The 18,966-nt window shown below is 41.1% G+C and overlaps 1 protein-coding gene across 1 annotated transcript; it reads left to right on the top strand.

Moving 5' to 3' along the window:
- Positions 1 to 8,133: 8,133 nt before the first annotated feature.
- On the top strand, positions 8,134 to 11,538 carry LOC310765253 (interleukin-20-like; the record flags this gene model as incomplete). The annotated part of the gene is made up of 5 exons (XM_083620028.1): positions 8,134 to 8,289; positions 9,465 to 9,527; positions 9,894 to 10,046; positions 10,336 to 10,410; positions 11,458 to 11,538. The coding sequence occupies 5 exons, from the start codon at positions 8,134 to 8,136 to the stop codon at positions 11,536 to 11,538; spliced, it is 528 nt and encodes a 175-aa protein (XP_083476154.1).
- Between the last annotated feature and the right edge of the window lie 7,428 nt (positions 11,539 to 18,966).

An 18,966-nucleotide genomic window follows, 5' to 3' on the forward strand; every position in this document is an offset into this window, starting at 1 on the left:
GTCCAATCCCCTGCAATGCAGGAATCTTAGCTAGATGATACGTGATGTAAGGCAATCTGGAGCTGTCACCACCCAACTCAGCTGAGGCCTAATTTCCCCAGAGCAGTCTGATTCACTTCAGGATTTAGCTCAATCTACTTAGAGGTTAAAGCTATGTTAAAGCTATGGTTTTCCCAGTGGTGATATATGGAAGTGAGAGCTGGACCATAAAGAAGGCTGATCGCCGAAGAATTGGTGCTTTTGAATTATGGTGCTGGAGGAGACTCTTGAGAGTCCCATGGACTGCAAGAAGATCAAACCTATCCATTCTTAAGGAAATCAGCCCTGAGTGCTCACTGGAAGGACAGATCCTGAAGCTGAGGCTCCAATACTTTGGCCACCTCATGAGAAGAGAAGACTCCCTGGAAAAGACCCTGATGTTGGGAAAGATGGAGGGCACAAGGAGAAGGGGACGGCAGAGGACGAGATGGTTGGATAGTGTTCTCGAAGCTACCACCATGAGTTTGACCAAACTGCGGGAGGCAGTGGAAGACAGTAGTGCCTGGCGTGCTCTGGTCCATGGGTCACGAAGAGTCGGACACGACTAAACGACTAAACAACAGCAACTTAGAGATTTAGCTTCTCCATTAGCTTCCTTTTATTTTCCAAGCACAATTCCAGGTACCAGTTTTAATGTATAAAAGCCTAAACCAGGGGCAGGGAACCTCACACTGGGGGCCAAATGTTGAGCCTCCAGGCCTCTTTGTTTAGCCCTTGGGACTTTTCATCTACAGACAACCCCTCTCACCAGCCCTGTTCCATCCCTACCTTGAGTCTTTTGTCTGGCAAGAACTTGTCCTTGATGTGGAGGATGGAGACACTGGTGAATGTGTAGACAGTTCTGGCTATTGCATGGCTGGGATGCAGCCTTCTGTACCAAAGGTAGGAGTCACATTCATTGCCTCTGGCCCTGCTCAGCACTGGCATGCAGACCCCGGAAACTGGCTTGTGTGGTAATGTGGCCCTGGGTTTAAAAAGATCGCCCATCCATGGTCTAAATAGTTCAGGGTCAAGATGCCCAAGCGACAACTCCTGCCCTAGTGCCATTTTACTGGCATTGCTGATTCATTATATATGGACAACAAAGGTAAACAACTGCAGAGGATGGAGCAGGGCTAGCCTACAACTATGACCAGGTCTTTTTGGATCAAGCAAATATGGGATCCAAATAAATATGGTGGTGAATTTTTTGGGAAGAAGGGGGCATGTTGCCAAATACAGTCGTACCTTGGAAGTCGAATGGAATCTGTTCCGGAAGTCTGTTCGACTTCCAAAACGTTTGCAAACCAAAGGGTGGCTTCTGATTGGCTGCAGGAAGCCCCTGCAGCCAATCAGATGCCATGGAAGCCCCGTCGGACATTGGGCTTCCAAAAATAGTTCACAGACCAGAACACTCACTTCCGGGTTTGCGGCGTTCAGGAGCCAAAACATTTGAGAACTAAGCTGTTGAAAAACCAAGGTACAACTGTAGTCTCAATTTGGGAATCCTAAAAAAAGACAGCAGTATCTAACTAGTTCTACAAGTACAAACACTTTTGACTGTGCAGTGAAACTTCCTCCCATTCTCTTTTCCCAATGAATGCCCCTCAAATATATTCCGGGGTTTCTTCCAACGTTTCAGAGCAGATTTAGTGGGTGCACCATAAGTGCAGGGAGAGGAGAGCAAGTGGAGGTTCTGTTATGCAGAAGAAAGTGATTTGTGCTAGCAGAACTCTTTAGCTAGATACCACTCAGAATTCACTGAAACTTTTCAGAAAAGTCTCTTCTGAGATATGTTGTCCCGATAAATACTAAATGAAAACTAGATTACTAGAGGATGAAATAAGCAATGGGCTAAGAGAACAGAACTGAAACAGAAAGAGTCAAGGCTATTGTTTCATTCCAAAGATCCATGGTTGTGGGTGGAGCAGGAGTTCAACTTACTACTCAATTTGGGCTGACTGCTGACATTCTCCAAAATTTCCGGGGGAGCCCCCCCAAAAGAAAATTATTATAAAAGGTATCAGAAAATTTCTGAAAAATTTCAATCAATGTTTTTTAAAATGTTTTTAACTGTTTAGTTAAATTCAAAGGTGACATGTATCTGTGTTTTCTTTGTTTATCTCAAAGTCCCTCCCTTCCTCCAGTTTTTACCGTGTCTTTAGATAAAGCAAGCTATGAATGACTATACAAAACAGGATTGAAAACAAAAAATCAGACGCAAATGAAATATGCAGGATTAGGGGGAAATAGGCTTCTTTGTATTACTGCTATTATTGAACTGTCATCCTTACTTGCTGAAATATCTCCACTAAATGTTCACCTGCCTCCTACCACCTACACATCCCACTCACCCTGACCGCTGAAATGGAAAAACATGTCTTCATCTGCTTCACTGAAACTGTTTCATCACAACTCTTTCCTAACTTTTAATGGGTCAAAGAAATGTATCTCTTTATCTCTCTCATCAACTCACAGTGAGCTAACAGAGGAAGCAGAACATTTTCCAACTCCTACTACTCAAAAGTTGCAAGGTACTCAGGTTTCCAACAGGTGCCCAGGAGCTAAGAGTTTTACTTAGATTTTTAACACATCTGTACCATCTTTTCCACATAAAATCAGCCCTTAACTCAGATTTCAAATATGACATAGTGAGTGCAAAGTGTAATGTTGGAGGTGCTGAAGTGAATCAAAGCCAAAATTGCTGACTTGTTATGGTCCATTTTGTAAGATAACTGCATAGGGTTAACCAAGGTCATCTATTTCTTTCTATTTCCTGAGATCCTGTATAACTGTATACTTCTGTTTGATTATATTGTTTAGGAGTTGTTTTATTGTTTTTAGGTATTCCCAGCCTTGAAACTTCGGGATTGAGGTGGGTTAAAAAAATATAATTCTCTTGGTCATCTACCTATCTCATTTGTATCCTGCTTTTTAAAATAATTTCTTGCCAAAGCAGCTCACATCAGAAAGAATAATGAATATTTGAAATGATCTGTATCAAAAAGAATAAACAAACAAGCCTAAAAATTCAATGACATTTTTAAAGCCATTTAGAACAGAACAGTCTTCAGAGTCCAACCAAAAATGAGAAAAGAAGGTATTTGGTACATCTGTACACATTTCATTCACCCACCACATAAAAAAAGAAACAGCTTGTATCCCGAAAATTCTGTGACTATAGAACAAATGAAATGCACTGCTTGGGCACACCCCTTTCATAAATACACCCTTCTAACCCTGAACCTCTAGAGCAGGGGTCAGCAAACTTTTTCTGCAGAGGGCCGGTCCCCTGCACTGTCCCTCAGACCTTGCAGGGGGCCGGACTATATCTATCTATCTATCATCTATCTATCTATCTATCTATCTATCTATCTATCCATCCATCCATCCATCTATCATCTATCTATCTGAATTCCTATGCACACTGTGAGAAGGAGGCCAAGCAGCAGCAGCTCTGCCAGTCAAACACCTGATTTATCTCAGTGCGGCGCGGGGACGTCTCTGCCAATCAAACGCCGTTCCTCTTCCTCCTGTCGCCATCGCTGGGAATCTCGGCTGTGCGGCGGGTTCCAGCTTCATGGTGCAGGCCAGATTCAGAACCCAGGTGGGCCTGATCCAGCCCAGGGGGGGGCGTAGTTTGCCGACCCCTGCTCTAGCGACTAGCATCTTTCCATGTATTGTTCAGAGGCATGGTGAGAGAATAGGGCTTTCAGCAACACCCTCAAAAAACCCAGATGAAGTTAGTTGAATTGAGGTTCCACTTAAATCAATGGGACAAGTTATGGTTAACTTACCTCTTTGATTTTTATTATTATAATGAATATTATGTTGTGACAATATGTGGCAAAAACCATTATACAGCAAACATCCTTGTTTCTCATGTAACAACAAGCAAACAAACAAATAAGTGAAATAAAAAGGGGGTTAAAAAAAATCAAGGAAATGACATATGAAGAGGGGAGACGGTCAACATAACAAAAACACTATAATATAATGAATAAATCCTAATGGCAGGATTTAAATAAACATTCACATTATGGTGTATTTACTTTTATTTTTATGTTTTTTGGATTGATGTTATGTTATTAATAACTTTTTCTGTTAGGAGATAGCAAAGTGGGTGAAAAGAGAAACAAACCAGAAGCGGAGGTTGGGGGAAGCCCTGGAGGGGAGGGAGGGAGGAATATATGTAAATGTTAAGAATTTTGAGATGTATGTAATGAATGAAAAAGAAAAATGAATAATTAAAAAAAAATATAATGCAATGAATAAAATAAAAGGGAAAATATCATCATTCCCTTGCCCCACCAATTTCAGTGGAACCCAAAGTCAACCAATTTACAGCACACTCCTAACCATTTCTACTCAGAAATAAGTCCTGTTTAATTCAATAGGGCTTACTCTCAGGTATTCTGGATACAGCCCCATATCTCTTCTGTAAATGGGCATGACATAATGAGGAAATGATGGATCCAAGTATCCTGGAGACAAAAGCACATCCTGCAGCTGAGTTAGATGATGTCAGAATGTCACAACATACTCTCAGGGAGGGAAGCTGTATTCTAATTGTGTCTAATAGATGCAACAAGTTGGAAATTGCCTGGCATCTGAAACACAGGAAATTATGAAGGCTCAGGGGCATTTCTTGAAACCTAGCTTGCTCTAAAGTGGGAATGAGGGACAGAAGCCCAACAGGCACACAAATCAAATGTATTGATCTCATTGGTATCAATCCCAGCATAGTTGAAACAAATGACTGTTCAACAGGTGACTATCTTAAACATGCATAAACAGTTTTAAAAGCTACACTTAAGTTTTCTTCTTCAAATGAACACACAGAGTACAAATGCTTCATTCAAATAAGTACACAATTATAAACAATAGTGAATACCTGTCATATTCGCTGGATTGATTTCTGTTCCAAATAGGGGACAAATAAGTGAACACTGGCAATTTATGCTCCTGTTTTCATCAAAATTCTCCAACATCCTTACTCAGGAACATGTACACCTCTGGTTATTGTGAAATATAAAAAGTAATTGCATTTGGGAAAATTGCAATCGCTTGAGAAGCTTTTCAAAATGCTGTTTTTATTCCAAGATGTGCTTGCACTTTCACCATTTTTAGGCACACAGCTAAAAGAATGTCATGCATATGAGACAACATTTGGTGCCTCCAGCCTGCCAGTATTTTTGTGGGAGAGATTCAGGAATATAGCCAAACTGTCAACCGCCCTGAGATCTGCAGGTAAAGGGTGGTATACAATGGAGAAGGAGGAGGAGGAGGAGGAGGAGGAGGAGGAGGAGGAGGAGGAGGAGGAGGAGGAGGAGGAGGAGAAGAAGAAGAAGAAGAAGAAGAAGAAGAAGAAGAAGAAGAAGAAGAAGAAGAAGAAGAAGAAGAAGAAGAACTACTTTAGGTTTGTACATCTGAAGTGGATTAAAGCTCTCTTCTACTCCAGCACAATGAACCTTTTCTGTCTGAAAAGTAGTGGGGAAATGCATTGAAATGTGTTTGATGAACAAATGATTAATGTGAAGACATGTAAACACCATGCAAGCAAATCAGGGTGATGGCTTATTCTCAGAATCCTCTTCCCCAGAACTGCCCCCTGTGCTAGCCTCCTTGCCTTCTGGAGCTGGCATGCCAGGTGGACCTAACCCCCCCCCCTGCCCGCCCGCAAGTTCTGCTCAGTGCACAAGCTCTGGGATAATGCTGTGACAGCTCAAAGGGCTGTCCAAGTGTCCACGAGACCTCACAAGAGCATCTCAGTGCCTGCGCACTGAGTGGGACTTGTCCGGTAAGCAAAGCAGAGAGCTCAAGAGTTCTTTCCACTCCAGGAAAACCTGGTACAAAACAGCTTTTAAGCTCCCCTTCTTGCATGCGTTTAATTTGCACGACTTCAGCCGGACGGCTTTCAAACACGCAAGGTTGAGATTGAACAAGTTAATTGTGCATAAGATGCTATTACACTGTACAAACCAAACGTTATTCTTTAGCAGCTGCAGCAGTTCATCAATTAGGCTGCCAGTGATGTCAGAAAAGCCACACACACTATCATTTCGAATGATATCATCCATGACACTCTATTTCTTTTCTTTGCCTGGGCATACATATCAGGAAGCTCCTCAAGATTTTCCTTTTCCAATATGTGTACCAACATGAATTTTTCACTGCAGTACACACCTTGGATAATTCGTTTATTGTAAAGCACCCTTTTTTCCAGAGAAGAAATGTCTGAGGATATAAAAGTTTTACAAGTAAAGCTCTATTTGTTGAGATCTTTTTTCACCCAGCTAAATATCAGTGTTTGATATTAATTACTGTGAAATGTCAGAGAAATATATTGGGAAAGTTCTGTTTTGTTTGTTTGTAAATTTGACAGGTATACTCTGAGAACTCCAGGGCATAGAGAGCTATTTTAAGACATCTTCATGACATCACTTGCTACTTACTCATGACTCTTCATTTTTCTTTTGGGAACTTTTTAAAAATATGCAAATGAAGCACCAGAGAGAAATTGAGAGTAAAGACTAGTCCCCACCCACAGGTATGTCAAAGGAAATTTCCTGTAAAGTCCTTCATATATATAAAGGGCCAGAACCAGGTAGTGACAATTATCCATCACTGCAAATCACAGCATCTAGGTAACTAAGGTAAGCACTGTGTACTTATGTGTCAGATGTGGCTTATATTAGCTTGAAATCTGAAGGCTGATATTTTACAAATTAAAAACAATATATTTCACTGTTTACAGGATGAACAAGTCTTACTCTTTTTCTTTTTCTATTAACATGAGTTTTATTAATCTATACCAAATTCTAAGTTAATTTTCAGGTGTTTTTTTTACTATTATCAAAAATTAAATATAGGTTTAGATTTAGATTTAACTAGAAGATAATTCTATTCATGTCAACACAACAACCTTGCAAGTTAATGTTTTAGGAGTGTAATAGTAAGTCATATGAATTGTGCCTCTCTGAGTTGTGCACTAGGATGTTTTGTTGTTTTTTTAAAAGAATCATTTTATTCAAAATATGTGATTGTAGTAGTAACTCTGATGTCTAGACCAACTTTTTCTAATGTACTGATACTGAAGGCTTTATATGGAATTGATATGGGAGATTACATACACATAATATACTCGGTTCAGAAAAGGTCAGACACAACTAGGTCCCATTGAAATCAATGGGATAAAGCACTTCATTAACTGAGCTTACCTGTGAACCAATTTACATTTTATGCCATGTTGATGCAAATTCCTCCCACCGCAACAAAAACCCACTAGGAAGCATACACTTTTAAAAAAACAAACTCTCAAGATGTAAAGGTGCCTAATAAACAGTAAAGGTTAAGTCCAGTCAAAGGCGACAAAGGGGTTGCGGCAGTCATCTCGCTTTCAGGCCAAGGGAACCGGCATTTGTCCACACAGCTTTTTGGGTCATGTGGCCAGCATGACTAAACCGCTTCTGGCACAATGGAACACTGTGACGGAAACCAGAGCGCATGGAAATGCCGTTTACCTTCCTGCCGCAGCGGTACCTATTTATCTATTTGCACTGGTGTGCTTTCAAACTCCTAGGTTGGCAGGAGCTGGGACAGAGCAACGGGAGCTCACCCCATCATGGGGATTCAAACCGCCAACCTTCTGACTGGCAAGCCCAAGAGGCTCAGTGGTTTAGACCGCAATGCCTAAAACCACAACTGCCCTGCATTTATCTCTTTGAAATTTAACAGGCTCCGCTCCTTAGATGGGCATTAATTATGCCTGCAAATGTCACCCAATTCTTCCCCAAAATTAAAATGATCTAGGCATTTGTTTTTTCATCCACTGTAATCAATGGAGAAGACATCTGAAGTAGCAGAAAGTGAGGCATAATGATCTTCTGCCTTAGATCCAAGGTGACATGTAGGGCAGGTTCAATGAATAAAATAAAATAACCTGTACAACCCTAGCAGTTTCAGTTTAACGCATTGTTGGCATCAGTGATGCAAATAATATTTTCCTCTTTAAAACCTGATTTTGAGAAATGTTTAGCAGTTTGACTACACTTCTTCATCAGCAGACCACTAAACCATCTGTGCCTTTTTACAGGAGTGGATTATCAAACAAAGATGGATATACGTTTTTTCTCTTGCCTTGTTCTTTCGTTTCTCTTTGGCAAAACTGTGACCACAGAAGCCCAACGATTCAGCTTTGGCCAATGTGAATTGAGTGGTGTATCTCTGCGGGAACTAAAGGACTATTTTGGTGCCATCAGAGAAACGGTGGTAAGTATCACAGGGCAACCCACATTTGACTTTTGGTCATTGATCTGAAATTTGGTGTGTATAGCAGATTCATTGTCCTGATCAATGAAACCAAGATGAAAATAGCATTGATGTCTGAAACACATCATGTTTTGACATTGATTACTCAGAATTCCTAGTATAATACTTAACCAAATCATTTAAATGAAAATGCCAATGGAAATATATAATTATTTAGATGGTCCCTGGTTAATTCCCTGGGTTAATTCCCCAGCTCCTCCAGTTAACATGGCACCATTGCAATTTCAGGAAACTGAAGATGTGTCCCAGGCAGCTGTCTCACATCCATTTTTTCTTCAACTACATAGCACTTTCTACCAGCCTGATGAGGCAACAAACTGACATGTCCAGTTGAGTGGAGGTTGCTAAGGAACATCACCATCCTGATCTCCTTTCTTGCACTATTTGCAATAATAAGAGAACCGAAAGAGCCAGTTTAAAAGTTAGTATTTTCACTGGAAGGTCAAAAGTCAACTTGCATCTATATGCTGACAATTTTCTGTCTCTGCTTCTCAATAAAATGGTTTTTAAAAGTACTCTAAATAGATGTAGCTCACCAAGTTCAATAATCTCCTCAGACACATACCATATACCTAGATAGCCAAGTAACATTAGTGGTGGTCAGAAGAGAAGAAGGTACTAGGTAAAGTTGAGACCACACAAAGTTGGGTCATAGACCTCCCTCTTGACTATAAATTCTGGAACAATTTAGCCCATGGGCAATCCCTACCTTGAATAACCTAGACGGATCTGGTGGTATTCAATAAACTTTATTCTAAAGCACAGAGGAAGAGATTTTAGTCAGAATTTGAATATGAAGACACTGTGTAAAGGAGTAGTTCCTTTAGGTTAAAGAGTTCATGTTCCTTTAGGTCAGGCTTCCTCAACCTCAGCCCTCCAGATGTTTTGAGACTACAATTCCCAGCATCCCTGACCACTTGTCCTGCTAGCTAGGGATCATGGGAGTTGTAGGCCAAAAACATCTGGAGGGCCGAGGTTGAGGAAGCCTGCTTTAGGTGAACATGACAGCTACTCATTTGTGGCATCTGTAATACCTGCCTTTCACACTACCTCCCCCCCCCACCTTCCAGTTTTGTCTTCTACTCAAATGATTTCTCTTCTTTTTGTAATTGCAGCAAACACAAGATAACAGGACTGATGTGATACTGCTGAAGGAAGGTGTCTTACAAGATGTTCCGGTAAATATTGCTTTTTTAGCATACAAGAGTGCTCTGAGTGGCTAATTTGTGAAGGTCAAGAATGTATATTTAGTTCATGAATATTTAGTTCATATTTAGTTCATATTTAGTCCTATTAAGACAAATTACATCCAGAAATCTAAAATCATTCCAGGTTGTTCTAGATCTGTATTTGCCCTCCTGAATTTTGTCATGTCATGTCTTGAGAGCGCACACATTTGTCTTAGAGGATTCAGTGCTCAGGAATCAAATATTTACACATATATGTGTGAACTAGACCCTTGAGAGCCTTCTTAGTAATTATCAACAACTGAAGGAAATCTGAATTTGACCATGCAAACCACATATTTTTTTCCCATGTTTTAGACATCTGAAAGCTGTTGTTTACTCCGCCACCTGCTGAGGTTTTATGTTGAAAGTGTTTTCAGACACTATGAACCAACAAGCAACTTGCTTAGAAGGAAAACCAGCACTCTGGCCAATGCCTTCCTCAGCATCAAGACAATTCTGAGAAAGTGTGTAAGTATGATTCATGACCCTGACTCTTGTCATTGAAAAGTGGGCCCATTATGCACCCCAATTCCAGAAATCCTAAATGGTCACAAGAATAGAAATGCATTTTTACAAAGTAAGCAATACGGCTGTACTGGTAGTTAAGAGAGGTGGGCACCTGCACCCAGGGTTCTTTCTAAATCCAAATGTTAGTGCAGAGTTCAAAGATGAAAGTAAGATAAGTAGTTTTCAGCCTTGTGATTATACATGTAATTATCCTAATCATTTTTCCTCTTGTGCTTTTTTGGGAAATCAGCATGATCAAAACAAATGTTCCTGTGGAGAAGAGACCCATAGAAGATTTAAACTTTTACTGGAAGAATACAAAACGGTAACTTGTCTTCCTTGTTTTTTCCTCTCTGCTATTTAAGACTGAGTCGTTGCATTAATAAATACACATAGCCAGATCTGTCAGGAAGCTTTTGGACTTTGGCAGGGTCTCAGATATATTGTCTATCTTATACTACTTTGAGCTAGACCGAAAGTCAATTCTGCATCTCCCATTTATCTACATATCGGAGAAACATGCAAGTGAGGCCACCATGGAATGGGGTTGTCGTACCACAGTCACAAGGTACAATGCCGGTTTCCCCCCTAGCATATTGAGACGACTTTTCAGATCACTTACTGTGATCTGAACCACAAAGATATGTATTTTTTTCATGAGGCAGGAGGAAAGGGGGGGGATAATTCCTGTTTAAAATTCCATTATTAGGAAGGCAATCACCCCATTATACTACTCCTTGGTGCTTCGGACAGAATTAACACCTCACTGAACTATAACTGTAGGGTCTATGAATATGAACTGAATAATAAGATGAATAGCATGTTCAGCCATTTGCCCTACATCCACCGATCTCGTCTCACATTTCCTGCTTCCACATATTACCATGACCTGCAACAACAATAAATCTGGGACCAATTTCATGACATGAAGACCACAACTTAATAATGTCTCATGATGAGAGAAATAGCCAACATTCAATATTTAAATGCATGTAGTTAATAATAGTGTGAAAACAGTATTGAGAGTGATCCAGTGAATACTTTATACTGAATATACCGCATTATCAATGATTTTTACCAAAATATGTAAAATGTGTTGTTAACACTGTACTTAAATATTGAACGGTTGTCAATGTCTTTGTTCAGTTGTGCAACCTTTCTAATGGATGATCATATGTTCTTATCAAGGGTATCTCTATTACCTTTTAATATAGATTACAAATTAAAAATTTGGAAATAACAGACTCTATAAACAACGTTAAAGGGAAATCAAGTTGGAAGCCAACAAATAATCCATTTACAGCCATTCCCCTCCTGTTTGCTTATATATTCTTCAGTAATGAACGTATGAAATTGCTTTTCTCTTCTGCAGCTTGATAATAATGTAGCAGCAAACAAAGCTCTGGGAGAGATGGACCTTCTTTTTGCCTGGATGGAAGGATTCAAGAGCTAACCACACGTAACACAAGCTTTAGAACATCAAGAAATGCAGCAGTTGTTTTTCATTTCAATAACGTAAAAATATTGATATTTATGTATATTTATTTGGTACTTCTCAAAATGAAAGATAGTCTATATATATATTAAGATAACAATAATATTTATTTATTTATTTTGGCATCTTTTTTTAAAAAAAACATTCTGTAACAAAGTTGTCCAAATCCTTGGTAAGATGTAGCTTCAAGGCTGCTAGACCAAAATCAATCAAACAAATTTAAGGCAAATGAAGATTTGGACTGCTTACCGTGCAATCCTAGCTCCTGATCTGTGCCACTGGAAAGAGGATTAAGGGGGAGAAGATCCTCCACTAGACTTTGTTTGCCTTCATTAATAGCCTTCACCATATCCTAACCAACTCCAGTATCAAAGATCCAGAAGGGTTAGAATTGCCATCCTTGTAATTTTGAAAATTCATAAAGCATTAATATTTCAGAATGAGGAGGCGCTAATAAGCCTCCATCTGCCTTACCCAAAGAGTTACCATTAACCAATTACTTGACCCTGTAACAAAATTTGTCCTTGTGCATTTCACTGTTATTATAACTACTGGTAATTGTTCATGTGGTTATTTTTCTTACTTTGTTATTTAAAATGTATTTATACAAAAGCATATTTAATTATTTCATTTTTAAAACATGCAAGAGTTATAATGTATTTATTAATTATTAACAAAGTCTGGTACCAACCTATTTTTATCTTATCTAAATTGTTTGGAACTCTGAATTTATTTTTAGATACAGTGTAAATGTTTTTATCTTGCCTAAATAAAGACGTGATATTATTTTTATAATGATCTAGATGTATTGCTTTTTTAGTCTCTGAATAGACACCTGTTTATTCATTTATTAAAATTACACCACACTTTTCCTCCAAGGAGCTCTGAGCGTTGTACATGGTTTACTGTCTCCCCATTTTATCATCACAACAAGCCTGAGAAACTTGAAAAATGCCCGCCCTACAATGAAGCTGGATCAACCGCAGGCCATTGCATTTTATATCAAACACTTGCAAACAGAACTGAACATAAGCAGCTTTTGCCAAATTACAAATTACGTAAATTACACATTTACAAATACTCGCCCTTATTTTAATGGTAGCCACTAGAAATTTTTCAAACTTCACAATTACCTGTAACAGATTATCTCAGTCCACAAAGAGAAAAGTCACTTAGAAATCAAATGACTGCCCTTTATAAGATAATAATAATGGAGCAATTGGCTCTTTATGCAAATTTCTGTGAAAAGAGTAACATAGCAATACATGAGCCAGTGTTTCAATACAGTGGTACCTTGAGTTACAGATGCTTCAGGTTACGGACGCTTCAGGTTACAGACTCCGCTAACCCAGAAATAGTACTTCGGGTTAAGAACTTTGCTTCAAGATGAGAACAGAAATCACGCGGTGGCACCGGGAGGCCTCATTAGCTAAAGTAGTACCTCAGGTTAAGAATAGTTTCAGGTTAAGAACGGACCTCCAGAACGAATTAAGTTCTTAACCTGAGGTACCACTGTATTGCCATCTCCCTATTAACATACATGTTAAGGACTGGACTGAAGGGGAAGACTGAGAATCGTCCCCTCCTTCTCCTTTGCTTCCCTCGGAGGAGGAGGGGGAGTTGAGGGATCGGGGCTCCCTTCTCCAGCAGTTTCAAGAGAAAAGGAAGACAGGATTGAATTGCAGCAGAACTCAGAGTTGCCAAGTTATGAGGTGTTAGGAGAAGGAGGGGGAGAATTGCCAGCAGAGACATCCTTGGAAAGTATAGAAGCACCACTATCCCCACATACGTGTCGCTCGCTTAGATTTCAAGAGCAAAGGGCTCAAAGAATTTGACTCCTGAGGCCACCCGTAGCGCCACAGGCTGTTGCTGGGGAAAGAAGGAGAGGAGCTCTGAGTGAGCAATGTCACTATGGAGTTAAGGATTGGATTCTTTGTCTTGCACCACGAGAACTGAATAAAACTATAAATACGGACTTTCTTGCTTCTGCCTTGATCCTTGATGCTGCCGGCAGAGGATAGAATCCTCCAAGCCTGACAATACATGATTTTAGGATGTACTTCTCTTAAAAGAGCACTCAAGTAGGGTAGTGAGAAGGCATCATTTTCCATTTTGCCCTCTATTTGTCACTTGCAGCACTGTTTTCGTTTTCCTGCAGTTCGTCCAAAAATGATACTGTTTTTCTCCCTGTCCACTGTGGTATGCAAAATTGCAGAATTACAGTAGGAAGCTATTGGGTATCTACCAACTGGAAACAAAGCAAGATGTCCACCCCAAAACCTTTGCAGGTGCCAAGAATGCTACAAGCAGCTTCGTCCTGGTAAAATGATACCACTTGGAATAATAGCACTACAATTCAATCTAAGATCTTCCCCAGCACTATTTTTCTAGAAAAAGAGGTTCCAGAATTCACCATGAATGCCCCCCTTGTTCTCTTTCCTTTTTTGAAATAATTTTTATTTGATTTTACAAGTGCCAACTTATAACAATACAAAATACATGTCCTTATTTAGAGATTTCTCTGAATCTCCAGACTTCCCACCATCCATGGGTCCTATTGTCAAACTTTTCGACTGCATATTATTTCATAATCCATATTTTATGTCTCTCCACATTGTCCATGCCTCCCTTGTTCTCTTATAATGACAATGAGAGGTGCCAGAACTGAGTTCCAAGTTGAAAAAAGCCCTCATCTTCCCTTTACATTTGGCCTTTAGGCAATTCAACACTAATGCCACACTGCAGCAGACTAGAGCCAGGTGAATAGACAGCAATTTTGCAAGGGTTATCCTGAATGGCCTGATCCTATCAGCTACTCTTAACAATTCATAATGACTGACATTAACAGCCTCACTTTCCATATGAGGACACTTGCCATCAGTCCCTGGCCCAGTGAACTGCTGTCACGGCAGATGTTTGACCACTGCTTTGCCACTTTGCATTGCCACTAACACACACACAGTAACTGTGAAAGACCTTTTCTTAGTTCCTTCCCTTCGGAGTATCAGAATTCGCTTCAAAGAGTCAATTTGACAGCAGTAAAATCATTTTTTATTGTGTCATGACAAAATAAGGTACAGACAAGGTAAAGTTCATTGCCTGCCCGCCCTCTCTGGGCTTGCCAGCCCTTTTTATACCCCCTGTGACGGTCTATCATCTGATTTCTTGTGAACCACCTGATTTCTTGTAAACCGAAAGTTATGGCAACTTCCTATGTCCTTACATGGGCTTGACCCCCGCTTTCCTTCCTGCACTAGCCTTTCCATGCCATGAACCTCGACACGTGTTCACATGCAGTGGCGTAGCGTGGGTTGTCAGCACCCGGGGCAAGGCAAGTAATTTGCGCCCCCTAACCCGTGGATTTGCGCCCCCTAACCCTAACCCCCAGATGTTGTGCCCGGTGCGGCCGGCCCCCCCTGCACCCCCCACGCTACGCCACTGTTCACATGTAAACATGTGATTTATACTAACAGCAATAAAATGGGGCTTTGTCTCCTGCATTACCCTCCTCCCTTTCAACTCGCCTCCTTGTCTTCAGTCTCCCCCCCCGTCTGGGGCCAGAATAACATTCATTTAGCCTTGCTCTAATCTTTCACCCGCTTAAGCCTAGACATTCCAAAGAGAGGCCCATTTGCACTGTAACATTTAAGCAAGAAAAAGCCTTGTTCTTCTGGCTGGTGAAAAACCTCCCCCCTTTGGGATAACATATGAGAGAGGAGAAAATGCCTTAAACAGTTTTTGGGATCATATAGAGAACAACATTCTAATGGCCCCTTCAACTGCATTGCATAAAACTGTTTAAGCAAAGAGAATGCAAGACATCCTCTGTATTCTATGTTTGCGGTGTTTCTGGTTGTGGAATGTGATGTAGTTCTCTCTCACATACAGATTCAGTATGCAAGTGGGGAAGGTAGATAGGTGTTGTCTGGCAATTAATGCAAAGCTGATTTGACTGAAGTGGTATGTTATTGTGTGAGGAAGATAAAGCCAGTAGGTGGCATCAGGCTCCCAACACTACATTGAGGGATAATTCTTGCAATCTCTGCAATCAGAGTTTTGCTTGTCAACATGGTGCCCCATGCACAAGGGCCCAATGGACACAACAGTAACATCTATGGATAAGAATAGATTTTGGTACAGGTATTCTTTGGAGATATTGCAGGTTTGGTTTCAGACCACTGCAATAAAGCAAATACCACTATAAAGTGAGTCACACAATTGTTATTGTTTCCCAGTGCATATGAAAGTTATGTTTACACTATTAAGCCAGGCCCCCTTGGCTGCAGGGGCAGGAATGGCTCAAGCCCTAGCCAGCTTCATTCCTATGGACAGAAGAGGGGCAGTGGCAGTGGGCTTCCTTTTCCTATTTCCTAGAAGCGGCCAGGCTTTCTGCAGCTTCACCCACATCCTGGTAAGGAGCAATATCTGTGAAGCACAATAAGTCAAAGTGCAATAAAAACAAGGTATGCCTTTGTCAGGAGCAAGCCAGCAGTCAACTTTAAATTGCTGTAAAACAGCCCCGCTGAAGATGCATAGAATACGATATATTAAACAGGAGCACCTGTTTTTGTCCCTTTGTCAACACAACTGTCAGGAAACCCTGATGATGACAATATGGCATAACTGTGATGATGCAAACTTGGACAAATCCACTAACAGTATGAAGAAGTCTGAAGGAAGAAAAAATAAACCAGCAACCTCTCTTTCCTGCCAGGAACTCAGCTTGCTATATATTACATAAAACATGCCAGGAGGCAAAACCAGCATTTCTTGGGTTTGCATCACTCTCTAGCTAAAGACATGTCTCTGCTAGGAGGATTTATAATTCCAGCAATCACTAGCCTCTGATAATCTGATCAGCTGGTAGCATTATAAAGTAATATCAGGAAAAAATGAATTGCTGACTCAGGTGCACTAAGCATGCTGCGTGTATTTTCCAAGGAGACAGCTTTCCTGGTCTTCCTGTTGACATCGCTATCAGGCTCGGCACCTGCAGGAGCCAGAGGGGGTAGAATAAAAGCATAACAGCATGAAAGGAAATCAAGGTATATGATGTGACTTGCCAATATCACTTTGTAAAGTGGGGGCTATTATGCATAATAGAAAATCATTTCCAGTAAACCCGTGTTGGAAATTCCTACAGAGTCTGTGCTCATTCCAAAATATTTTTCCATGTTTTATCATTGTATTGGTCTTCTTTGTTTTTATAACAAGGTAAAGGTAAAGGTACCCCTGCCCATACAGGCCAGTCGTGTCCGACTCTGGGGTTGCGTGCTCATCTCGCTTAAGAGGCCGGGAGCCAGCGCTGTCCGAAGACACTTCCGGGTCACGTGGCCAGCATGACGAAGCTGCTCTGGCGAGCCAGCACCAGCGCAGCGCACAAAAACGCCGTTTACCTTCCCGCTATAAAGTGGTACCTATTTATCTACTTGCACTTGGGGGTGCTTTCGAACTGCTAGGTGGGCAGGAGCTGGGACCGAACGATGGGAGCTCACCCCGCCGCAGGGATTCGAACCGCCGACCATGCAATCGGCAAGTCCTAGGCACTGAGGTTTTACCCACTGCGCCACCCGTGGTCCCTTCTTTGTTTTTATAGTTGTATATTTTATTGTGAAGGTTGGATAAGAAATCAAATAAATAAATAAATAAATAAATAAATAAAGCCATGCAGTTACTAGTTAGGTTGACCACCTTTGATTCTGAGGTGCTTCCATGCTTCTGCAACATACACAAAGTGCCCCCATCTCCACATTGGCTTACTTGACAGCAGTGGGCAGGTTTAGTATTCCAATCCATGTTGAACAGTGAGCTGCTGTTTAAATTTCCCACAGTGTCCCAGTCATGGCATTGTTCCAGGGCACTGTGGAAATTAAGATGTCCCCCAGTGGAGGACTGGAAGCTGCCTTCTAAATTTCCTTCAAAGCCCCAGAATACTGCTATGGCCAGCACTGTTCAGAGGCCCCATTAGCTTTGGGTTCTGCTGAGACAATGGGGCCCCAGCCACACACTAAGGATGCTACATATTGACAAGGGATCTTGTTCAGTTACTGTATAGATTTTGGGCAAGTATGGATGCTTAAATCACCTGTTTTGCATGCAGAAATCCCTTGTTCAGTTTCTGGCATTCCCAGGTAGGGCTGGAAAAAGAGTAATCTGGGTCCAGAAATATATTCAACCACTGCACCACAAAAAATTGTAGGTATGGCCAGGCCTGCCATCACAGATCAGCACCATCAGACAGTTGTTGGTGACCAGAGCCTTCAGGAGAACTCACCTCGAACCCTGCCACTGAGCCAAAATGTTGATTGCAATAACCCAGGCCCTACCATCAGGCATAGTGAGGCAGTCACCTTAGGTGGCAGATGCTGCAGGTCTGACAGCAATAGCTGTAGGAAGACCAAGCTGTGTGTGTTACCTGCCCTAAGCCAGCCTCCTGCCCCCAGGTGCCCCATCAGATGGTGTCTCATCTGATGAAGTAAGATTCAGCTGCCATTCCAGTCAGCTTTTGTACACAGATTGGGAAGAGGCACAATCTTATCCTTTGCCTCAGGCAACAAAAAAGTTATTGGGCTGGGCCATGCACAACTGGAAATGACTGTGGCTAGTAAGTCATATTATGTTGAAATCCCAGAGGCACAGTGTGGGGATTTGCCAGTTAGACCAGCATTTTTAAATAATAATAATAATAATAATAATAATAATAACAACAACAACAACAACAACTACTACTACTACTACTACTACTACTACTACTACTAAATTATTATTATTATTTTGCTTGCTGCTGTAATGGCTTACTATGAGGCTGGGTGCTGCTTCCACTGGGCCCACTTGAAGGAGGGTGCACTGCCACTAAAGAGGGGCCAACTTGAGGGGGGAACCTTCCAAAGTTGACAAAAATCCCAAGTATCTCCTCTCCAAGAGATGCCAGGGTCTATGATGAAACTAGTGCCATCAGGCAGGAAGTTACGCCCTCCTGTCCTATATAGCTGGAGCGCATTGAAGATTGATTGGTTGGTTGGTTGGTTGGTTGATGTTAAAAGGGATGTAGTGTTAAAGTTTGGATGAGCTCCACCTCTTACACCTCACAGGTAAATTGCGTGTGCATTTAACTTGTGTGTATTCAGCTTTACATGCTTGGCTATTCAAAAGGGGAGGAAACTGGGGCAGGAACCGGGGGGGGTCTTTGGCAATCCCCCCACCATTGTGTTTTCACTATATGCAATTTTGGCTTTAGGCACTATCCCCGGGACAAAACCCCTGTGTACCTTGAGAGTCACCTATTTTTCCCTTTTGCTTTCATGTGAAACTGAGAGGCATCTTTTGGCCTCGCCTTGATGTTATTGTAAGGAGGACACAGTAGAAAAAGCTTGGACACAAACAAGC

This window comes from Podarcis filfolensis (genome assembly GCF_964270895.1).
Source record: "Podarcis filfolensis genome assembly, chromosome: 6".
In the NCBI taxonomy this organism is placed as follows: domain Eukaryota; kingdom Metazoa; phylum Chordata; class Lepidosauria; order Squamata; family Lacertidae; genus Podarcis; species Podarcis filfolensis.